A 25,064-nucleotide genomic window follows, 5' to 3' on the forward strand; every position below is an offset into this window, starting at 1 on the left:
CATAAAGGTACGTTTGAAAGCGGGCACATGGGTGTTGTTGGTTATAAATACAGCGCTTTACGATTACAAAACAATACGATTTATTGTCATGAAACAGTTCAGTAAGAGGTTCACATTTTGAAGTTTTTATTTCCCCTTGTTTATACATTATCCCTTGAAAACCATTCTTTAAACAATACAGGTTTTAAACCAACATTTAAACAGACTAAACAAATGGACTAGTTGGATCTCGACTGCATGATGGACTGTTATTAGTAGAAAATGGGGTAAATTAACAGATACACAAACAAATGGAGTTATTTACTGATGAGAGGCCTTGATTTTTCATGCTAAGCTACATTAACGGTCATAAAACAAGGTAAAAGAATGACAAGACAGCTAAAAATTCATAGACAGTGGAAAATAATGACACATTACAGGACATTGTTCCATACAGATTGGCATATATTAACAAGTAAAATTATACAAAATACTTTTTTAGCAATTAAGACGTTTGGGAAAATATTTTTGATTTATTTGTTATGAAGATCTTAGAGAAGGTATAACCTAGATGCATTCTGTCCCAAACAAATTATAGCTAAGTTAATATATATTAATCGCAGAAAAGCAAATAAATAAATTGATAAATAAATAAGTAAATAAATAACCAAATAAATAAAATATTGCATGGAAACTGGCTTTACATAAATAAAACAATGTAATAAATATATAAATTAACCGTAACAAAAGAAACCCTTTTAGAACTGAAAGTATAAAGAAGCATAGCTTGTTTCATTTTTCGTGCAGTCTAAGAATACATCTAAAAGTAAACAGCTCTAAAATGATATTGTATACACTTGTATTATGATATTTGTACAAATGCAAATGGGTTTTCTCAAATACAGGAGTCGAGCGATTTCTGTCGCAAACTGCTGCCTACAAGAACAACTGACTGACTGCAATGAAAATCATCTTTAATAAAGAGAGGGCTGGAATCCAAGCGTTTACATAGACGGATGAATGACTAAAGAAAGTGCATTCCCCTGCACATCTGGGGAATAATAATACAACAAAATGAAGCAGAAAAAGAGAAGGTAAGCTGGTACACAGCAAGACTCCCACTGCATAGCTGTCAAATCTGTTTCAGATTTTACAAAGCTCCAGGCTCCTCTTCTCCTAACATACGCTGCCTTTTCCAAAGACTTTTGTAGCCGAGGGGCTATGAATAAACTCTGTAAATAGTGGCAGGCAGGAGCGCAACAACCCCGTCATACAAAATCCTGTCGCTGGTAAAACCTGGAATGTGTCCAGCTTTTAGAACGGGAGTCTCATTCTTTCAGTTGCCTATTCAATAAAAAAATAGCCTCTGGGTGAATGGCTGGTTGTTGGGTTTAATTCACTGGCCAGTCCAAGAGGGTTCAGCTCTAAAGTCTCCCACAACCACGTGTAACATCACACCAAGTGGGGGTCATTGGCAGGGCTGACAGTGAAGCGTGATGATGTCACTGGATTGGCCCCCACAGGTGACCTGGGTTTGATTGAGAAATCCTCTTTTCTTTTTGATTCCTTGCTCTTTGGCCCTGATGGGAAGAAAAAACAAAAATCAAGCACTGTGTGAAGACCCAGTCACATGAAGTGTGCTCCCCTAAACCATCATTTTACCTCCATTTTTATCATTAGCTCATGTTCATGGCAGGTCAGAACATGGCAGGATTCACTGGGGAGACCAAAACTTAAGCTATAACTTCAAATGTGCTATTCAATATAAAATCCATTCTTAAATCTTAGAACTCCAAGTAATACTGTGGACTCAAGGATTTTGTTTTTGTTGTCTAGTATGTTTATAGCTCATGTCTTAACCCAATTTAGGATTTGGTGATCAGTTCATAAGAAGCTAAAAAGCAGTAATGCAATATTTTTCTCTGTGTAACGTTTATTATTTGTTACATTAACTATGAACTTTAATCCTAATGAGTTGGAGTCCTTTCAGGCTGTGGGTAAGAAAAGCACAGGGACAACCTCTCTTCTATAACCTCACCACCTTAATGTCTGCTTCATGTGTGTGCATGTTTGTGTTCCCCACACAAAATCATCAACATCCATATGTTAAAAGCATCAAAAATGGGATCACAGATGGATGACTGATCAGGCCTACTAGGTACAGGCTCAGGGCCCCGAGGACTCAGGGGGCCCCTACAGACTATAGCCCAAGTGACTTTTCATATTTCTCGTTGGAAAGTCACAGAGTTCAGATAAAAGTTTGTTTATTTGCTCCAGGTCCTCATCAGACCCTCTTTTAAGAGTATCTACCAAATAATCCAATATAACAAATTGTTTGTTTATCTTTTCTTCATATTACAGCTGCACAACATCTGTAGGCTACAGTATCATTTTATTAAATAAAATTAGGCAAGCAGTTTAACCCAGTATCAAACATCTAGTGGTAACCTAAACACTGTCATGCAGGTGCAGTTTTTAAACAAACAGCAGCACCTGAGAGGCCGTGTTCACCTGCAGAGAGAACCTGGGTGCTCCCTGTAGAAGCAGAGTGGTGTTTTACTTGTCTGTGCACCAGGGCCATTTGTCTCACAGTCTGTCTAGACTGTTACACATGTGTCTTCAATAGCACTGACACGTGCAGTGAGATACCATCACCAAACCAAATACAAGTCAGAAAATAAACTAATAATCTATATCTATTAATACAGTCACACTGAAGCAATACAAGACAGATTTTAGTTATAAATAACTCAAAGAGAGAGACAGTCTCTTCTGTCAACGCTTTGAAGTGTCAACTCTAAAGGCTACGAGAGATCATGAAAGCATCTAATTTTGGAGTTTCTTCATTTCTGTATGTGTTCACAGCCCGAAGGATATTCTGAGCCCGAACTTCCATTATTCAGTGAAATGAGGTGATCAGTGTGCGAGATGGAGAGAGGAAGTCAAGAGAGCATATGAAAATGTGTTGGGAAACACAGCTTAGGCTCGCATTGTTGAGCACTGGATTTATGTCCCCCCGCTCAGTTCCACATGTCACAATGTCAAGGGGGATAATTATAGAAGATTAATTCTGGCTGCATATTTGCAGACAAGATGGTTGAACGGAGGGTTTTCCATTTCGGCGGGTGGGGATGAGCTAGAGGCTGTCAGATTTTATTACGTCATTCTCCGACTCAAGGTGGGGACGGACTGATAATGCGTGTTTGGATGGAAACATATTTTAGGCTTGTCACATCATCTTTACAGTCTGATAAGAGTTGTCTGCAGCAGACTAGCAGCTCTGTGATGCTACTCTGGTTAGTTAAAGGTACAATATGTAAACATCTTAGTTGACATTATGAGATTGAAATTATCAACAGGAACTGAAGAATATGCAGTTATGACATGACGCCGTCTTTTTCTTCCGGAGATAGCTACTGAAGATAGCATGCTAATCAGCTAGCCCCAGTCCATGCTTGTACAATGCTCCCGTGCGAGTGATGTAAGCGCCAACGGTCTGCTAGTTGCACTTAGAAAATAGCATGTGAGCATGGCTAAAAATGTCCCCTCCTCATTCTGTGTCTCATCAGGAGTGTAAGGTGTTTTTGATCTTACCCCGTAAATCCAGCTTGGTGCTCTTGACTGACACTGGGGCTGGACTGGTGGGCGCTGAACTGCCCAACTCATTTGTTGGAGTTTCCTGTTGAAATTAAACAAAAAATGAGGCTTCCTGTTGTAACAATGAACACGATCTCTTATAAATCAGTTATTGAGAGTATGGGAAATACCTGATCAAAAAGATAGATTGTGACATCATCAAAAAAGGACACATTTCTTCCTCTGTCCCTCTCCCTGTCCATCGGCTCCTTGGGTGATTTCAGCAGACTCCTCAGCCCGACACGTTTGTCCACGTCTGTTTCCGTGACGACGATCACCCTCCGGGAGCTTTCGTCCTCCTGCTCATCGTCCTCCTCCTCGTCAGGGTCGCTTCCCGAGGACAGACCTCTCCGTCTGCCGATACGGTTTCCGATCGCACCGTCCCCAAATCCTCCTTTACCGGTGGGGGTGAGGGGAAGCGTCAGAGCGAGGGGAGGGAGGGCGAGGGACAGGCGAGCTAGTTTTGCTGTGAAATGAGAAAAGGGAAGAGATGTTAGATAAGAGTTAAGCTCTCATCTGACTTGAAGTGGGAAACCGTCCCTACTTGCACAAACTATGTTTGAGAAATTAGTATAAGATTTAGTGGTGTCTAATAGTGAGGCAGCAGGTTGCAACCAACGGAACACCCCTAATCACTGCTATGGTTATTAAGGTTCCTCTCACAATTCTCAATTACAGGTGATTATAGACTAATGAAAACATAATTATGAATAATATATTACTTTTCTGTAAATAGATCTCCCTAAATACAACACACTAGACTTTTAGGTTAATACTGACTAGAATTAGAACAAATATGTTTTTCATTACAAGGATAGGAGGTTAAATTCAATAAATTATAGTCACCTTTCATAGATTACTTGCAACAAACCAGTATTATCACTGTCACTTTACTTATTTCGGCTTATGAACATTCAGAAAGCAGGATGCTCCTGTTCTGGTACCTACCAGGCAAAGACGCAAAGAGAGCTGTCTTGAAAAAAAAAATAAGAATGGAGCTGTGCAAGTGTGGTTACGTAGAGAGGAGGGAGGGGATGGCTAACTGCAAAACGGGCTGGAAGTTTAAACATTTGGTTGTGGTTAGACACTGCAGAGGGGTCGAGCTAAGGTTAGGCCCTGGTGAAGGGCTGAGGAAACACGAATCAATATGGAAACAAACGTTGACAGAAGAATAACAGATAAAATGCTTGAGGAGGAGTAACTGATTTGTACTCTTAAAAGACTTGGATGCAGACTTGGATGTACATGCAACATGAAGGTACCTTTCATTGCCTGGTTTGCGGTCAGCTGAGGGGTTGTGACCTCAGGTTGTTCAATCACAGTGAGCGGCTCGGATTTAGTTTCGTCAGACTCGGTGTGCGGCTCAGTGATGGGGGAACTTTCATACTCGTCGTGGCTACGACAAAAAGCAAAACAATTGATTAAAACCTGAATTAATTAAAGATTCGGGTCACAAAAATCACAAATTGGTATCGCCATGCAGATTGTTTTGGTGCTCTTTGTCCACATTTTTTAATATTCATCCTTGCAATTTCTGCTGCAACCCCCAATTTGATGGAGTGTGATGTAATTTCTTTTCTGCTGCTCATGACTTTTAGACAATCAAAACCTCTTCTTGAGATAATCCCCAGATGTTGCTCTCAACAGTTTTCATTGGAATTACTTTCTACAACAAGATAGTCTTTCTGAAAATGTGACACAGTGTGTTCTGTCCAGAGTTCGTGAAAACAAGTTCTCATTTTGATTTGATTTAGATATCAAATTTTGTTGTTTTGTTCTGAGCCCTTAAAAATGAAAATCCATACAACTAGGATGTTTTATGTGAATAAAAGAACAAATACATCGTTCAGGACTTTGAGGGCTCCAGAAGAAACAACTACATGTGATCAGATTTTCAAGTTCAGCCTTCTTTGTACCTTTCCTCCTCTTGTTGCTCTTTCACAGGGACCAGCTCGGTGCTGTTCTCTGTGATTTGTTCCCCCCATGGCCGCAGTGTCACGGTGTCTTTAACCGTCGACCCCCAAAGTACATTCGTTTTCACATTTTCACTGAGGGAGAACTGTAGCCTCTCCTCGCACACCTGCAGCAACAAAACACAATAGATAAAGGTGAATGAACTCAGAAAGGCGGAATAAGGAGCATGTTTGTTTTGCAAAAGAAGACACGCTCACCTGCATCATGAGGCCATTTTTTGTTGTCATCTTCGAGAGAGTTCCCTGATCTTTGACTTCGGATGTTTGGCCCGGGGATCTCTGCCTTTCATCCCTCTCCTCCTCAGGTGACAGCTTGTCCTGCGGGTGCAGGATCACATGCGGTGCCGACTCTACCAGCTTATCAGAGTCGTCAGAGATCCCCTCCCCCTTCAAATCGATCATGCTCCCCTCAGGGGCGGAGAAGCCATATGTCTCCTCACCTGTATTACTATCACTGCTGCCTTTCTGATCGGGGGTTTTCTTCAAAGACTCCAGAAGTTCTAAATTTCCCAGGAAAAGGTCCTCCTCATCTCCTGATATGCAGCACAGTTGTTCAAGTTTCTCAAAATCTTCCAAGGGCTCCTCGTCCAGGTCTTTCCACTCAGAAATCAATAATTCAGGGAGATTGTTGGGGGGGACTTGAGGAGAAGATGTGGTGGCAGGCGATGTTTTCTGGAACAGATCATTGTCTTCATCCTGCTCCTCTGTGTCCGATGTAAAGTTGCTCTCATCGGCCAGTGTTATGTGCACAGAGGGGAGGTTCAGATTGGCGGAGATTCCTATATTCTGAGTTGTAGCAGGTGGCTCTGAGACATCTGTGTTGTGAGTTGGGGAAATATACGTCTCTGCCTCGGTGCTCACTATAAAATCCTCCAGATTAATGTGACTAATAAACTCCTCTGCCTCGATAACAGATGGCGGTGGGCTAGGAAAAGAGTCGTCTAAACTCTCCAATTTATCATCTTGCACATCAAGGTCTATGCTCGGTGGGGGACTGGGAAAATCCACGGAGCTGAAATTGTCGACCTGATCTATCTCCTCTTGCTCGTCAAGGTCACTGGGATTGGACGGCAGGGACATGTCTCTGAAACCCTCCTGTACGTTCACAATGCTCACTCCTTCCTCTGTGCACTGCCATGATCTCGCCTCTGCCTCTGAATCTACGGCTGATTCAACATTTTCCAGGTCTGAAAAGTTCACACGAGGAGCTTCGGTGATGCAAATAGTAACACTCGAGCTTTTACTCTCTGAAGTGCCGCTGAAGTCGCTCTCTAAATTAGAGTCTGTTTCTGTGTCAACATGCTCAGCTGCTGTCTGCTCCTCTTTTTGGATCGTGCAGAGGTGATTCTGAGGCCATCTGTTAAAATTTTGATTCTCCTCTGTCTCTCTGGAGTCTAGCAGACCCGCCCTGTCCCTGACTGTCTCTGTGCATGACGAAATCTCCCCTTTCTCCAGCGTCTCCTGCGCCGGGGTTTCTAAATTCTCTATTTCAATATCTGAGACATCTCTTTTCAGCTCTTTGTTAAAGGTGCAACATTCTCGGAGGTTTTCAATATTTTCCTCTTGCTGGACATCCACCACTTGGACTGTCTGCTGCTCTTCAGAGTCCCACATTTCCTTCATGGCAACTCCTTGTGTTTCATCATTCCAGATTTCTTCGCAGCCCTCCAGGATGGCAGGGTGAGGCTCGCTTCCTGCAAGTTCATCGTTTCCCTCAGTCTCCCAAAACTCCTGACCCACGACGAGCCTCTCCCCGACCTCCCAGGCTTTATTACTGAACCCGGAGAAAAATTCAGATCTCAGGTCTGAGTCCTGGCATCGTCTCTCCGGAGAGGCCCACTGGTCATTTTCATCCGGCCACAAGCGTAAATCCCCTGACTGAGAAAAACGGTTGCAGTCAAACTCTCCTCTAACAGATCCTGTACTTTCTTCATCCTCCTCCAGGGCGATCCATAGCTCTTTAGTCTTAACGTCCAGGCCCTCGCAGGAGTCCTTATCCACATTATTCGAGTCCATCTGGTTTGCTCCTCCTCTCAGAGGCGACTTTTCCTTCATGGCGTTACTCAGCTCTGAGGCAGCCAGCTGTTTCTCCGTCTCTGTTGGGACCTTCTTGTCCTCGCAGTGCAGGTTTCTCAAACCCAGCTCGTTGTGGTCCAGTCCAGGGCTCTCTTCAGGCTCTGCAGCCCAAGAGGGGCTCACTTTATCAAAGACAGGCTTCCCATCATCATTTGGCTCGACCGCTGACAGGGTTTCATCACTTAGTGTGGCATCGGCGGTTTGAACGCCATACAGTTTAGATAGTCTTGACTCTCTGTTGTCAACTTGTGTCAGTGTTACAGATTCCACAGTGTCATTTCCACATTTGAGGGAGTTCAGTGCCGAGAGATCAATATCCCTCTCTGTAGCACTTGTGTATTCATTGTTGCTGGGCTTTAACACGCAGTCCTTTGACTGGCTGCCAGATACAGACTCGATCAAAATATTTGTCTCAGCGATACCCTTGGAATGTAGATTTAAATCATTCTCCGCAGAATCCTGGTATATGCAACCTGTTATCTGAGAGACGATGCCATCTGTGAAGTGGTTGTCTATCGGATACCCAGTGCCGTGTGGGAGCCCTTTCAGTGGCTCGTCATCTAAGTCTGAAAACAACTTATCAATTAAGTCGACACAGTCCTTGGCCTGGGGATCGTCACACAGCAGTGTTGACTTTCTGCTCTCGTTTGGGAAAATGCCAGAATCGTCTCTCTGTGTTAACTCCAGCCCTTTGTTTAGAATATCTTTGTCATCGCCTGAATAAGAGATTTCTGGAGCAAGTTGATATAAAGTTTCCTCACTCCGTTGTCCACTTTCACCTTTGTTGTCTAAAATCTGTGTGCTCTTTCTAAAGGGGCTCATCTCTCCCTCCTCCTCAGTTTTCTCCTCTATCCCTGTCAGTGTTCCCCGATCCCCTCCGCCTCCTCGACTGCTGCTCGGCCTGGAGGCGATGAGTCCATCACTGCTCCTCCTGTTCATCCCGTCCCCCTCCCAGTCACTGTCTGAGAAATAGGCAGAGTCTCGATGTGGTGTTTCATTTCCCAAAGCTCTCCACCCTCCGTTTCCCACTCCTCCTCCTCCTCCTCCTCCTCCTCCTCCACTGCTCGTCCATGAGTCACTAGGCGTGAGGCAGTCGGCTGAGTTGGATGTCATGGGTGACAAGACCGAGTCGGTGGGGGTGACGAGGGAGACGTCAGAGGATGGGTCCCATTCTGGAGTGGTTGGAGTGCAGGCAGGAGTGGGCACCTTTTGGCTAACGTGACACTGCTTTTCTTGAGCTAAACTTTCTCTTGTCATCATGGCAAAGCTTACATTGTGATTTGGAGAACCTACGTTTTTCTCCAAATCATCATCTGCTGTGATGCATTCAGAGTCGAATGCAGAAACACTGCTGCTCACCTGCACATCTTCTTTCATCACCTCGCCATTGCCTATAACAGCAGCTTTCTGCATATCTGTTTCATTTGTATCTTGTGATTTGTTCTCACATGGTAGCACAGTGTTGGTTTCTTTAACGCTCTCAGTGGACTCAGGAGGAGGCTGCTCCAAGAGATCTGTGTGCTCTCCTCTGGCAGGTAAGGCCGGACCATCTGAACACTCCTCCGCTTCTTTCTCACATGCAAGTGTTTGGTTGTGCAGAAGACCGTTTTTGGGCATGATTTCTGAAAACACAAATTCATCAGATTGGCAGTGGTCACCGTCGCTTCCTTGGCTGTCCTGTTTAATCGGCTGTCTGTTCGATCCTATATGAAGGATCGGGATCTCTGGTCTTATAGAAATCTTTATCTCGCTCTTTTTCGCACGCTTGGTCACTTGGGCGTAGATGGCCTCGGTTTGTGTATCATCTTTGCACTTCGCTCGCATGGAGCTTTCTGACTGAAACCTGATGGTCTGAGCGGAGTTTGGGTCAATGCATATGGACTCATATTCAGGAGACAGCGGTGTAGGCGAGCAAGATGAGTCTGCTTCCTTTTTGTTGGTGGTAGCGTTTTGTCTTGATATGATTTCAGTCAAGAAGGTCTCCGCTGATTGGATCTCCTTAAGGAACTCTTCCCTGGTCATTTCCGTTCTCCGAGGCTCCTTCTCAGTCTGCTGCAGGTTGGACTCTTGCTTTCCGAGGGTGATCTCGGAGAGGAGAGAGCGCGATCTCCGTATGCCCTTTGAATATGCCTCCTCTGCCTCGGTGTATGAGGGAAGGCCTGGAGCGCAGACGTATGGTCGCAATCTGGATCCTGCAGGGTAGAGGTATTTTACTGGATCACTTTCTGATCCTCCCTCCAGATCTGTGTCCATCCTTCCTGTGTCGATTTCTGTGAGGAAAAGGTCCCTCTGGAATGATTCTTTAGTGACTGTACTGTCCTCCTCAGCTCCTGTCCTGTTGCAACGTTTCTCCGGCACCCATGACTGTCCCGCTGACCCCAGCTCTGTGATCAGCGACCGGGAGCGACGCATCCCTCTATTGGGCAGCACAAAGTTCCCCCATCTCTCTCCATCTCGTTTCTCCTCCTTCTCCTCCTCCCATGCCGCCTCTGACTTCGACTCAGTAGACTCTGCCACACTAGATATCTCTGTCAGAAACAGATGCATGGGGGATTTCTTGGCAGCTGCCACACGTTCTGCCTGAAGTTCAGCGTCTTCCTTCCAAATAGTAGGAAGGATGGTGTCGAGGCGTGACTGAGTCCTTTTCATTCCCCTGGAGAAAAGCTCTGCACAGGCCGGGTCGGCATCCTCAGATAGGCTGGAATGAGTGACAGTAGTCCCACTGCTGGGTCTCTCAGGGGACATGAAGGGAGAGTCATCCTCATCTGAGTAGGTGGGACTGGATGAAGACTGTCGATCAATTTGGTGGTTTGTGGGCTGAGGTCGGGGTAAGTTGCGATAAATAGGGCGCAATGGGTTTTCCCGACGAACAGGGGAGTCAAAGTCTTTTGCACGAGAATGAGAAGTCTCCTTTGAGTTGTGCAACGACGAGTGCCTGGTTCCACCGTCTCTGTCGGAGTCACAGGTTAGTGGGTCTCTATTGGATCTCTGCATCTGTGGCTTGCTGTATCGCAAGTAAGTGTCAATTGTGTTGTAGCATCTTTGTGGTTTGGAGTGAGGAGGGAGAGGTGGAGGGCACATCTGAGGAGGTTGGGGGTAAATTGGATGGCTCGACGGGGGGAGGGAGGGGGAGAGAGACGGAGATGGGGGTAGAGTCTGTCGGGCACGATGCAGCCCCAGGTGATCAAAAGTAGAAGGCGGGCAGCTGCTCATGTGATGGGGGTCTGTTTCAATTTTTCCAGCAATGGTGTAGTGAGGAAGTCCTCTATATCCAAGCGGAGGGGCTGGGAGGGGACGTGAGTGAAGGTGGTTGGCAGATGACATGGACATGGAGCGAGGCTTGGGAGGAAGGACCGGGGCTTGAGAACTTGATTTTCTATCCACCTCACCGCTCTTTTTCCTCTCGTCTTCATCATCATCCCCTAAGTCGACGACTGAGAAGTCAGTCACCCTGCTCGAAGTGTCTTTGAACTCAGCAACACCCATGTTGGGCACCTGGATTTGAACCTCGCTTGATCTGATGGTCTGGAGGCCCTTCCCACACTTGTCAGAAGTGCAATAAGGGACTCGCTCTTTTCCGAGCATGCCGCTGCGAATTTCCACCAGTTCCATGTCTCCAGGGCAAACCGAGTCAGAACGGAAAGAGGCGTGGGTCTTTCCTTTAAGAGTCGGCGACTTGTCCTGGGGAGTGTGCTCCTCCAATCTGATGTAGTACTCGCTGGCGAGGGACGGACTCCGTGCGCTTATCACTGGCACCACTGTGGGCGTGTCCAAAGACTGTCTGTGGTTATTGTTCACAGTCGGGATTGGCTGAGGAGGGGGAAGAGGTTTGTAGCCTCGTCTGGCATGAGCTTTCTCCCAGAAATACTCAAAGTTCAACCCTTTGCTAGTCTCAGTGACAGTCAGGATGTCATCCAGTTCAGATGAGGACGGGGTGATACAGTTCCCAACAGGGTCCAGCAGGGGGTAGGAGTTGTCTCTGTCCTCCCTGCCGTAGTCTCTCTCCCTTTGCCGCTCGTTTGCTGCAGCCTGGAAGGCGGGTGGACGCAGTAAGTCCCAGCGTCTTTCAAACGACTCCTCGCTCTCCCCTCTCCTTCCTCTGCCATCCTCATATTCTTCATCCTCTTCGTCCTCTTCCCCGACACTTCCCCTCGCTATCCCTCGTTCGGCTGCCAGGAGGGAGGAGAGGAGGAGGAATATCTCCGCTACAGAAGGGCGTTGAGATGGAGGTAGCCAGCAGGACTGCATGATCTCATACCTGTAGGCAGGAGAGACGAAGAGGGGAGGTAAGTTTAGAGAGATACAATTAGGGCATTATTACTTCTCATCAGCACAATCAGTCATGGATGAGTACTGACCAGTAGTCTGCATGGGAGAGTTTGAGTCTGGGCTGGGCCAGGGTGATCTGTCTCTCCCTGATCACGAAGGTCAGCACCTCCTCGTCGCTCAGGTGTCTGTGGGGCTGAGAGCCAAACTCAAACAGCTCCCATATAACTACCCCCAAGGACCTGGGAGAAAGAAAAGAAGCAGACATGGTGAGAGACAAATCTTCACAGAGCTCTTAGTTTGTGTTATGTAATGCTTTTACAGCAACATCTTGTTTCAACCAGAGCTCTTCCAAGCACATGACTGAGAGGCATTATAAGAAAAACCGGTGAAAAGAAAATGTCTGTTGGATGTTTTTTATTTGTCATAGAAAAACATTGTCTGGAAAAGGAATAAGATGATAAATATCTTTCTTAAGTCTTAAGACATCATGTCCTCTGTGTTGTATGTGTAGTTGTTTGTGTTTAGTTGGCAGAATGTTTTCTTGTTGGATCATTCAACATCAGATTGTTGTTTGTAGTATCGGAGCCTGGGGGTTTCAGTCCAGCTCAGGCTCTTGTTCTATTACCACCTCTAACATTACTGCTGACAAACTGATGGAGGTCACGCTAACAGTATTTACTATTTGTGGCACAGCTGCCTTTGTGTCTTTAGGTCCACTCCAATTCTATTTAAGATTCAAAAGATTTTAAGACTTTAAACTGAGACTAAAAAGAAGACAGGGTTTGACATTGGTTTAGTATTTGAGTAAGAAAACTAATGTATTTAGACCAAAGATTACTGAATAGAGTCACTGACAACTTTATAAGGTACACCTATAGAATCTAATACAATCCAGAACAAGCAGTTTCTGTTAATTTAATTTGATACCTTCACGTTTGTAGAATTTTTTGGGGGCAAAACATGAGAAACAGAGTCAATATAATGTAGTCCAGTCCAAAATCACCTCAAACTACAACCTCAGTAATTAACATATAGTTAAAGTTCTATTACATGCTTATGTTCAAGCTCATATGGATATTTTGTGTGTACTAGAAAAATGTGTTTTGGGTGAACTGTCCCTCTAAAGCAACATTATGTAGAAATGATCATTTTGTGTGATCTGTTCTGTTCTTCAGCATCTCCATTATCAATACAGTTTAAAGTTGATATACCTGCTTTCTTACTTTACTGCTGTTCAACATACTGTGTGCTGCACTCAAATTCTTCTTGCTTTTGACAACAGAAAACAGATGTTTGAAAAAGGAAAACAACCCCAGATCACAGAAAGGCAGATTTGCACGGAACAGTGTGTTTGGCAAAATGTAATAAGTAATGTATGGAGGAATATTTACTCCATAAGCAACAGACATGGCGGATTCGCATGGGATTAAGAACATAGACGACCTCTGTAATTATTACAAATTCCTGTGCAAGCAGTGCTTTAGACAGACATCAGATAAACAAGCATGACCCACATCAACAAGTCTGGCCATAACCAGCCAGACTTGTTGATGTTCAGCAGCCCTGTATATAAAAACATCTGTGCAGGCTTTAAAACATACCACACGTTGCTGGTCTTGGTTTGGTCAGTAACGATGAGAGACCCTCTGTACTCCTCCAGCAGTTCAGGAGCAATCCAGCGTAGTGGGATCCACAGCTTGTCTGGAGTTAGGTAATAGTCCTCCTTCACAAAGGAAGATTATGTCATTATTTATATAATTTACATCAAAATACAGTGACAAAACAAAGGCTTTATGGTTCTTGAAGTTAAAAATAAATTACAGAAACATTCAGTTAAATAACGCACTTTTCATAAATACAAGCACTGACCCACATACCTTATAATGGTTGTGTGAAAGGCCATAGTCGCCTATCCTAACAGTGAGGTCTGAGGTCAGCAGGCAGTTTCTCAAAGCCAGATCACTGCAGAGAGCAGAACACATCCTCGGAAAATCAGTCAGATTGAATAAAGAGACACACTCATTCATCCTGAGAGATACAATCGTGTTTACAGACTCGGGACCTCTTTTATGACCGACCTGTGGATGTAGTTGTTTTCATGGAGATGCAACAGACCGGAGGTGATCTCAAAAGCCATTCTCTGAAGAGTCAAGAGGTCCCGGGTCGGCAGGTCAGGGGTCATCCCATCTGCCTTGCGCTGGGCTCTCAGATACCTCTTCAGGTCACCCTGTTCGTACATTGCAGCAGTAATACAAGCAGTGAATTGCATGCAGACTTAAAGTCAAAGATGGGTTAATGCCAGTTCAGCCGTCAGTGCGTGAGCCAAGTGTTTGTACAATTCTCCTAAAACAGGGATAAAGCTTGCAAGCAGCAGCGTAGAGGCGGAGAGATATTTGTGACTGCTGCAGTAAATATGTCCCTTTTTAGGTGTTTTCCATCACAGAGTCTCAAAAGCAGCAGGGGAATTGGTAATGAGCTGCCAGCCTTTGTATTAGTCATTTGTGCTTCGGGAAGGGCAAGGAAATAAAATGAGGATATAAAAGGATGAAAAATATCCGCGAGGAAAGGACAATGGGAGACTTTATCCAACCGTCTATAAGGACTGCATTGTTGTTTGGCTTCTCTGGCTGCGCTGCTGTAATTGATCTGCTTATGTCTTTGTTTGGCCTGAGAGTCCACTCATATGGTTTTCTTAATCAGTCAGTGATTAAACCAGCTGAGGGAAGGAAAACAAACAGATTGTAGCGATGCAAAACAGATTTCAGTGACCCCGGAGTTCGAATAATTCATACTTTGTGCAGCAAATAATCTGCAAGAGATGACATTAAATCAAAGAGGAAATTAAGTAAAAAGCCTCGTGAAAATAAAATAACATCTGACATCTGACAAGTGAAAAAGTGTTGCAGAGGTGAAACGCAACGGCTTTCATGCTGATTAATGGTGTTCATCAGTAAACGAGCACTTTGAGTTTTTAGAGCAAAGTGAGACAACCAGCACGGCTCCGAAGATGCTGAATCATTCGCGCACAAATTGTAGAAGTCAGAATAATAAATAATAAAATGAAATTGACACACTACAGGGTCTAATAACAATGTGGAGTCTTTTAAAGAATGTTGTCTCTCAGCCTATTTGTTGAACTTCATTTTTGTTCCATATTGAAATGCAGAGGTGTGATGTAATGAAGAATAAATACTTTAAGGCATCTGTACTTTACTTGAGTATTCATTTTTCTGACAGCCATTTACATTTGCTCCCTACATTTTGACACAAATATCTGTAGTTTATACTCCTTAGATTTTCAAAACAGGCTTGTTTCTTTGGTTTTAATGCAATTGAGGGGAATCATTGATTATTATTATTATCTTATGTCATTGCACGTTGCCTTCCCAACGTCAGTGCATATCAGACACGGCGGACGTTACCAAATGGAAAGAGACAGAGAGAGAGACATGAACAGCATGTTACTGTCTCATATCTGCAGAGACCCTGCAGCCCTCTGCCTCTGTCCGATTTGGGAACCTGGGAATGAGACTCAACAATCAAATATCTTTCTACCTTTTCTTTTCTACCCTTTAGTCATTGTATTAGATTAATATGACATGAGGTTCATCAAGCTTTGCACAGAAATGACCAGTAGAGATTTCCTTCGGAGGGATACTTTTTACCTTTATACTTTGAGAACATTTCAGAACCTGTTCTTACTTACTTTTACTTAAGTAAAGACGTTCAGTCAGTCCTCCTTTTTTTACACAAGTATCTACTTCCTACTACTTCCTATCTACTTCCACTAGAGAAATACTGAGTGTACTTTGCCACCTCTGCTCAAATGGCAGTATGTACTCACCAGCTGACAGAACTCCATAACCAGGAGGAAGGGGATGCTCTCACTGCACTGCCCCAAACACTGAAGGACGTTGGGATGTTTAAGACTCCTGAGGGGAGAGAGAGAAACCAAAGATCCACGGTCAGATAGATATCGAGATAGATATATAGTAATGAGCCGTCTTTGCACCACACACACAAAGGTAGAGTGGGAAAAACAGAGTAGGCACTTGTGTGAGGCACTGCAGCAAAGCCAAATTAAGTGTGAATGAAAGTTGGAAAAATGGTAATAAAAAGAGCATGGGTGTTTTGTGTGTTCTGCTTGTTGTTGGGGAGATGTGTTTGCATCAGACACAAACTGGGACACGAGCGAGGAGAAGAGGAGTGGACAAGGGGAGAGTGTGTGTCTCAGCAACAGCTGAAGAAACAGGAGATGTAAACAGCATATGAATGTGTGTGAAAATGACCCCTTGTGGCTGTATATTAGTCTGTGTGTGTGTGTGTGTGTGTGTGTGTGTGTGTGTGTGTGTGAAGGGAGGGTGCTGGTTGTTGTGGGTTTTGCCCAGAGATAGGAATAGAGGAAAAGAGCAGACAGCCCTGTCCTTGGATGCGAGTGTGTGCGTATGAGTGTGTGTGTGTGTGTGTGTGTGTGTGTGTGTGTGTGTGTGTGTGTGTGTGTGTGTTAGAGAGGACAGCCAAAATGCTCCTCAGATTCTGAGTCAAATGCGCTAAATAGGACAGTTCAGTTCTCATCATAAAGAACAAGTTTCATTACCATCTATCTGCAGTAATATTATACGTCTAAACACACAGCAAACATTTCGCAGTTTGTGTGGTTTGCTGTCAAGTCGGTCCTTGATTCAAGCTATTGTTGTTCCTTTTATCACTGATTAAAAATTGTGTCATTTTTTTAAAGAAGACCTTACGGACTTTATCTTGCAAACAAATGCTAATACAGCCTTACCGGGTCTGTTATGTAAAGTAGCATATAATGGTTAATGTTAGTGTATGTGAGCAAACATAATGATGTGAATGCCTTTCTCTATCTGTGCTACTATTGTGTGAAAATTACTATTATCGCATAATTGTAACCTGCAGCTACTGTTAAGCAAGGTCACCTGGTCTTGCATTAAAGGGACAGTTCACCCCAAAATAAAAAATACATACTTGTCCTATTACCTGTGGTGCTATCTGTCATAGAGTCTTGGAGATATAACGGAACTAGATGGCACACGGCTTGTGTTGACTTAACAGTGATGTATCTCTTTCCAGAAATCATGAACCAGTTACGCAAGACCTTGTTGTGAGCAGTTCCATGTAGAATTCTTTCTACCGAACTACAACCGCAAAACATATCCCCGCACAGAGGGAAGCTTGACAACACAGGATGTGAGCATTAGAAACTGCTCACAGCAAGGTCTGTGGATTATTTTGAGTAGCCAGCTCATGATTTCTAGGAAGAGAAATCATGACATCATGCTGAGTTTGTCAAATACTTTTCTTTGGCGCTTTGAGCACCGCAAGCTGAGTGCCATCTAGTTATATTATAACCTTCTCTTATTATATCTATAAGAGAGGGTAGACATCTCAGCGGCTGCTATCTCCAAAACTTGGCAACTCACACCAAAACAGTTCTGATGTATACAGAGCATGGCAGGTAAGATGAAAAAGATGTATTCTGGATTTTCAGGTGAACTGCTCCTTTAAAGCAAAGTTATGTAGAAATTGGCATGTTAAGTAAAAATGTGTTTCTTTAAGTAAACATGTAAACATGTAATGCTACCCTCACTGAGGTGAGTGGCTGAGACAGACAGACACCATTTACCCTATAACAAGACACTGTACCATCACAATGATTTGCAGCTGTTATTCTAAGGCAAAAAAGTAACATAATGTTGCTTTAGGTCCCTAATAGGATAACCCAGTTCCAGCAGTTTCTCCCACCTGTACGGCTCAGACTCGGCCAAGAACTTCCTCTGCTCCAGAGGGCTGGCACTGACACGCAGCTCCTTCACGATGGCCTGAGAGGAGCTGCAGTCACACAGCACTTCAGCCAGGATCACCTAGGAGAGATCGATGCATGATAATATGGAAGGGTGCCCGGGAGAAGGAGTCCGGCGGTACAGCAGCTATTTTGAGTTAAGAATCCTAATCTGGTTGGTAGCCAGTATTAAATATGACAGAACATCATGCTGTTAGAGAGAAAATCTATGCTGTGAGTCATGTTTTTACATGAAAACACAATAATGTTGGAATTAGAGGGGCAATTGTTTACCTTTCCGAACCAGCCATTTCCTATCTCCTGAAGGTAGTTTAAAGTGTGCCTTTTGAAGCACTGAGACTTGGAATCTGAGAGAAAGACGAGAAATAAAAAAAGATCAGGGTCACACAGACATCCGCACTTGATGTTCTTTTATAACATTATATTTCACAACAAAAGACAGAAATCACTTTTAAAACACTCAGGAGAATTACAGTGCTGCTCAGAGGCACAGTTAAGTACAAACTACTGCCACTACGATCCCCTCCAGAAGTGTCTCAAGACATAAACAGATATTGTGCTTTGAATAATATTATCTATCCGTAATTTATTTATTTATTTATTTTTTTACTATCTATGTGTCGGCAGATCTTGTTCATTTCAATTGAGACACAAAATATCTCCCACTCTGCTTAAAAGTACATTATGATGTGAAAGGTTCCCTGATTCATATCACACTTGTAAGCTGCATTTTGTGCCACAACTGGCTTTCAAAGTAGTTGTGATGTCACAAGATCATGCTCAGAAGAGAGCGCCACAGGAATGAGTCCAAAAAACTAGTTATATGCATTGTATCATCAATTCCTCATCACTTAGGTACAGTAAACAGTTGTCAACTTATTGTTTAAACTCTCTTAGCGATGAAATGCAAAACAACTTCTTTTTGGCAGCCATGTTGCTCCCATGTTCTGCCACGATGCACATGAACACGCCAAAGTTACCAACTCAGGAAATGGGAGCATGTGCAAGTGAATGCAGCATTAGATGCTTACAGCCTATAACGTTAGCTTTTTACTTCAGGCAAATCAATTTACACATCAACAAACACAAAAGTGGTGATCATCTTTACAGATTATCTTCCTGAACAAATCATGTAAGTATCATAAATGTGTGTTCTTCTGGAATAATCCTTAATCCAGTTCAAAAATCCCACAGGCTTTTTGCAGAGGGAACCAGGGCGATGCTATCTTCTGTGTTGGCCTAGAGAAATACACCATCACTGCAGTACTCTATCACAGACAAATGTTCAGCAGATGAATCTGAAGACAGAATTATGGTGTCAGACTGCATGCAAACATCATTCTACACAGTGAAGCTCAAACATCCAAACAAAGGAGGCAGCACCGTAGCTCAGTTGGTAGAGCATGTGACCTCTCACCTGCCTCTCAACAAACCTGGTTCCTTTCACAATTAAATTGCATTACACTATCCCCTTCCTGAGACAGAATTTCATACACTCCACCCTAATATGTGCAGATACCATCCCTGTCTCTGGTCACATGTCCAACTTGTCCGGCTCAGCACTGATGCAGAATTTTCTCAGATCATAGTTTCCACTTCACTGAAGTTCAGCAGCCGGTCGTACACTCAGTTTGAGACCTTTAATGGATCCACATCAGTGACTCAGGCAACAGGCCCCGAGGGAGTTGAGCGCAGGACAGCACTTCAGAATCATTGTGAGCGGATTTGAACCTCGAGGTAGAGTCAGAGAAAAAGGAGAGTAGTTTGAGGTTGTTACCTGCTCCATCCTGCAGGGCGGGGCAGTTGGGCCTGTCTCTGACTGGCAAGGTGTAGACCTCAGGGAGGGAGGGACATGACGACAGGCTGTCCTCCTGGATGGGACTGGAGCCTCCAGAGCACTCCTCCCCGTCTGCATTGTCGAACTCCTGGATGAGCCACAGCAGCACAGAAAAACATTGGTGTAATTAGAAATATAAAATAGTCCCTCGCTTAATGATACGGTTGGATTTAACAGTGACTATCAAGGGCAGACAGTGATAAAGCAGCCGTTCTGAACTAATGACACTCTGTCTGCCAGCTCAACAACAACACCGTCAGGTCAAACGACGGAAGCTTAGTCAAGATTAGACTGAGAGATGATTATTGACGATTTCTGCTTCATTAAATTGACCCCTGTTCCCATTTCCATACAGTTTGTCAAGTCAAACTTAAATACAAAAAACATGCCGGCATGCAAAAATAGGTGTGAAGAAAACAAAGAAAAAGCAGAGGGAGGTGAATAATTCTCTTACATGTTGAAGACTTACATTGAACCCCACTCCTCCTCTCTTACAGCACAGGCAGGTCAGGAGCAGCAGAACAAAAGAGACGAGCCCCGAACAAGAGATGAGGATGACGACGTAGGGTGGAGGAGAGAGGGAAGCAGCCCTGGACTGAGAAACTGAGAGGGAGAGAATACAAGGAAATTATTTAATACAGGAAGTCAGGGGTATTTTGTGTTTCTATAAGGGGAAGGGGGCACACTGTTAGGTTTGAGTCAGTGAGAAGGAAAAGAGACTTCACTGAATCAGAAAAGTGTAAAATCTTGTTACAGGTGTTTTGCTAAGAGGGAAACCATTGGAGCGTTTTTTTTCTTTAGCGGCAGGTTTGGGACACAGTGGAGAACCCCAATGGACAGCTTGCATCAGGGATTTGAGAGGGGGGAAAAAAGCAGGTAAAGAAAAGTTCAAGATAAAAAAAAACGATTGTCTGAACCAGTAACAGAAAAAAGAGACTGGAATTAAAGTTTGAAAGTGGGATAATATACCATTCCAGTAAGGACAAAAGCATGGGAGAAAAGGGGAAGTATCAGAAATGGCATTCCACTCAGGAAACACAGTTAAGAAGCAGGGGAGGGGTGGCTGGTTGTCATTTAGGTCAAAAAGGAGCGCTAATTGGGAAGGGTTGGAGACTGGAAAAGAATTACTCAAATCAGGAAGGTTTACTACTCAGGTGAGAGAGAGGGGAGGGATTGGGACATTTTGATATTTGTACCTCAACGTAGTCGATTGTGGGAAGTGAACCATCTGTAGAAAAGAAAAGGGGCAGGGCAGGGTGGTTAAATACCCTTCAGGTATTATCTATAGGTTTCATAACCAAAATACGTCAAACATTACATCAGATGACAAGAGAGAGGAACAATGACACCTTGAGACTGTCAGACAGCGTCCGACTCACACTGAACACACAGTTAAGGACTCGAGTATTAAATAAACAATATAAACAATACCAGTAACCTTCATCTTTTCTAAGCCTGTTTAAACAAAGCAGCAGGTTGTGAAAATGACATTAACATGGTAGTCAGAAGACATTTCACCCCATGTAAACCCTCTCCAGGGACACCTTTAAAGTACAGCTTCACCTAAAAATGAGAACTCAGTCATAATTTAGTCACACCTTACCTTGCGGTTGGAAGGTCGGATGAAGTTTGGTATTCCACAAAACATTTGCAGCATTCTCCTAAACAACTGAAGTCGAGTAGTAGTAGTAGTTTTAAAATGTTAAAAAAAAACTACAACAACAGAAATACAAAATGCCTGCATATGTAGACAGAGCAATGGAAGTGTCCGGAATTATGTTATTTTCACCATTTTATAGGCTAAAATCTTCACTGTATCTGATAAAGGGAAAGCATTAGCATGCACTTCATCCAAAGTCAATGCATGAGCTAGACATCATGGCCGACACTGTAAATAAGGTCTTTTCCAATCAATCAATCAAATTTCTCGGGGACTTAATCACAGCAGCAGAGCTGTGTGAAGTCATTTTGTGTTTCTTTTCAGTTGTTATTTACATTTTAAAACAAGTCCCCATCTACTTCAGCTGTTTAGGAGAACGCTGTTTTACCGTGAAGCTCCAGAAATGTTTTGTCGACTTTGAAACTTGAGAGTAGATAATGACTTAATTTTCATTTTTGGGTGAACTAATCCTTTAAAGCAGCATTTTATTGATATTCTAACACATGTGTAATAGTTGTTGACACTAAAAAACTATATTAAACTAAACTAAAATAACTAAAATAAGCGTAAGAAATAGACGAAATTCTGTGTTAAGGGAAATTAACATAAAATATCCCAATTTCAGTCTGAGTCCCTGGCACAAATCCTAAAAATACTTTCATTCATAAGGTCATGATATTGTCAACACTGCATACATAAATTTCAAAGTATAATTAATAATTAACCAACTTGATAAATATTGTAAAAAGAGGAGCAGGATTCCAGTAAAAAACCCTTAAAACATGATGTTTGTTGTTTTTGAAAGATACATAAGCCTCATTTTGATTGTGTTGTCTTTGTCTTGCTTACAAAAAGTTGCAACACGGGCTAGAACATGACTGCTTCACACATCCTGCGCAAAGGTAAATAAAGATGTGTTCGGCATATACAACCGGCTTCAGAGTGTAAGCCTGGTGAGTGAGCCAATCTGTTGCTAATTAAAGAAAACTGGCACTCTGGACTCCAATAAAATGTTATATAAGATGGGTTTCTCACCCCTGAAACACAGAGAAATACCACTAACTGTCCATCAAAAACATGGGAACTATAATGACCTTTCTGTGGCAGTGTGGCCCCATAAACCTTCATGCAAACACACAAACATGGTGACTCCAGTCCTGATGCACAATTCCTGAGCAGTGCTATTCTTTTCATCTTTCCCTAGACAGATGTCCAGACAGACACTGCATATAAATAGGAACCTAACACGGGGCCTTTTTCCACCAGACCCGGTGCCAGCAGCTCCTATCAAAACAATACCACCACAATACAATGACTGCACACATTACACAAACACAACACCGTGCCAGATCTTGTGTGTGTGGGGGGGTGGTGGAGGAGGAGGGGGGGGGACATATTCACATTGAGAAAAATAAAGATGCCAGCACTGGTTAATAGTCGGAATCATGTCCTGTGCATAGCGGGGGCTATTTATAGACTAAATATCTCGCGCTGGTCGACGATTCTTAGCCACACAGAATATGCTGCTTTAAAATGCCATCGATGTGAGGCCCGAGATCGAAACACATCCCCCCCCCCCCCGCTCCTAATATTTTGTATGCAAATATGGTACCCTACCCATCACCGAACCAGCCCCGCTGCTGTTTTCATTAAGTCTGCTGCCACGTACTGCAATAATAATTCGCATTATGTCTCAGACATACATGCTGATAATACAGCATCAGTGTGGAGAGGCCTTTTCATAACTGACTACATCCCCCCCGCTCCTTCCTCCTCTCTCCTCTCTGCTCCTTTCTCCAGCATCACTGACAGGTTTTTTTTTCAACACCCGCCTCCCCCCCTCCTTCATCCACCTCCTCCACCTCCTCCGACTCCGCTCACCTTCCCTCTGCGGGACTCCGAGGGCTCTCTCCGGGCTGAAGTACGACATGATCCCCGCCACCGCTACCATCGCCCAGCAGTGTGGCCGCATCGTCGCCGCGTCCGGAGCAACAACAACACCATCCGAGCGACGCCGCCGACTGTCGGTGTCGGTGTCCTCCTCTCTCCCGTCCCCCCGCCACGGTCTGTGCCGTCTCCGGGCTCACGCTGTCTCTCTCTGTCTCCCCCCACCTCTCCGCTTTTTCTCTCCCAATAATAAAGAGCGTCTCCTCGTCTTCCTTGTTGTGCTCCCCCCCCTCCACCTCCTCCTGCTGCCTCTCCTCCTCCTCCCCCCCTTTGCTCTAATCCGCAATTAAACACGGTGTGTGTGATGCTCTATTGTGCATCCTCAGCCCGCCGCTCCTCCACGTACATCCCCTCCGTCTGCTGTGGAGCGCCGCTGAAAACAACCACCCGCTATTCCTCCCGTCAGATGAATAAATATATTCCTTTCTCTCCCCCCTTCCATCTAGCTCTCAGTGGTGGAGGGTAGTCTGTGTTTTTCTCCTCCGCCAGCCTACGTCAGACACACGGCGCGCATTGTCATGGTCCAGCCTGATCCTCATCACCCAGCTCCGGAGAGAGAGGGAGAGAAAAAAAAAATCTGAGGTAATATTCCCACTGGGAGCTAATGATGTGTGTGTGTGTGTGTGTGTTTGTGTGTGTGTGCTGCTCAGGAGTGGGTTTATATTGATCTCATATTGGATTTTTAATCCCTTTAAATGATCACTTCAGTATTCATACCAGCGTATTACCGCGGCATCCCATTAAATCACAGCAATTACGTGTTAATTGGCCGCGCCTACAAAAGAGGAGCAGAGCCTCCTTCACCTCGGAAACAAAACAGACACACGCGTTTTTTCTTTGTGCAGTTTGAGTTCCTTCTTCATAGTTTGTGAGGTATACCTAACCACCAGGGCCGTAGCCCGGATTTTTTTTGTAATACTGAGGTCATGCCCCCTCCACCTCCACCCACCCACCCATCCATCCAGAGGATTTTAAATACTACAGATTTATGCATTTCTCTGCAGTGATCTAGGAAATAATATCAGTGCCATAAGTAACAGATATGGTCAATACCTATACCTATTTCCATTTCAACTATTTCTCACCATTTCATTATTTATTATATTGGGGTTTTTTTAAATATTATTATTGTTTATTGTTAAATTGAACCGTCCCTTGGCTGCTGTGACACAGACATTTCCCAGTTCTCAGAACTAATAAAGGAATTCTGATCTGATTCAGATTCCGATTAAAGTTATGGGCAACACATTACAAAAATCATTATTAATAAATGGGTAATGTATAGTTTACTAGATTTAGTTAAAGTGACTTTTGGCACCCATTTGGACAAAAGCTGTACAGTCTGTTGCGAAGATCTAATGCTAGTGCATGACAGGTAACAGAGAGACTGCAGGATGGATCACAGTGAGGTGATGTATGTACAGGTGATTTTACATGTGATGGATGAGACTGGACCCGAGCACAGGAGTTTATCCTAACTATATAAAAACAGCAGTCTTTTCGCTGCTGTTACTGGTCGTTTACAATCATCAGAGAAATAACAAGACTGTTTCTTAAACACCTCGTAGTAGCTTTAAGTAATTTCACTGTTAAGAGATGACGAAATGGTTCATAGAACATTTATTAAGCAATTGTAAAGGCTAAAAACATCAGTTGCAACTCTGATGACCATCCAAATTAGTGTTGTTTAGAAATTAACCACAGTATTTATTACTTCACAAAGTATTATGAACATCAATTTAAACCTTTCAATGAACACTAGTAGTTCACAAAGCATTTCATTGCCTTTAAATGGTGAAATAGCTATTAACTAAAGTTTAATTAACTATGAATTGGCCATTTTTTAATTAAAGCCTATATACT

At 43.6% G+C, this 25,064-nt stretch overlaps 1 protein-coding gene across 2 annotated transcripts; it reads right to left on the reverse strand.

Moving 5' to 3' along the window:
• Positions 1 to 102: 102 nt before the first annotated feature.
• On the reverse strand, positions 103 to 23,408 carry si:dkey-40m6.8. 2 transcript variants are annotated; one of them, XM_037075236.1, is made up of 16 exons: positions 23,136 to 23,408; positions 20,064 to 20,197; positions 19,535 to 19,682; positions 18,031 to 18,104; positions 17,700 to 17,818; positions 15,778 to 15,865; positions 14,012 to 14,160; positions 13,811 to 13,895; positions 13,535 to 13,656; positions 12,023 to 12,172; positions 5,787 to 11,922; positions 5,532 to 5,695; positions 4,878 to 5,011; positions 3,747 to 4,081; positions 3,574 to 3,658; positions 103 to 1,559 (listed from the first exon to the last, which is right to left on the reverse strand). In XM_037075236.1, exons 1-16 carry the CDS (start codon positions 23,224 to 23,226, stop codon positions 1,432 to 1,434), a joined length of 8,142 nt encoding a protein of 2,713 aa, XP_036931131.1. In that variant the 5' UTR covers positions 23,227 to 23,408; the 3' UTR covers positions 103 to 1,431. The 2 variants fall into 2 exon arrangements, with proteins under 2 accessions (XP_036931131.1, XP_036931130.1); XM_037075235.1 differs by having other exon boundaries at positions 20,049 to 20,197.
• Between the last annotated feature and the right edge of the window lie 1,656 nt (positions 23,409 to 25,064).

This window comes from Acanthopagrus latus, chromosome 17 (genome assembly GCF_904848185.1).
Source record: "Acanthopagrus latus isolate v.2019 chromosome 17, fAcaLat1.1, whole genome shotgun sequence".
Lineage (NCBI taxonomy): Eukaryota > Metazoa > Chordata > Actinopteri > Spariformes > Sparidae > Acanthopagrus > Acanthopagrus latus.

What these genes read in the sequence shown, in the direction of transcription:
- si:dkey-40m6.8 (XM_037075235.1), bottom strand. Translation starts at nt 23,226, where the DNA reads ATGCGGCCACACTGCTGGGCGATGGTAGCGGTGGCGGGGATCATGTCG. An exon ending in CGCCCTGCAGGATGGAGCAG is followed by an intron (nt 18,105 to 19,534) that starts GTAACAACCTCA and finishes TCTTTCTCTCAG; the next exon opens with ATTCCAAGTCTCAGTGCTTC. An exon ending in TTATGGAGTTCTGTCAGCTG is followed by an intron (nt 14,161 to 15,777) that starts GTGAGTACATAC and finishes ATGTACGAACAG; the next exon opens with GGTGACCTGAAGAGGTATCT.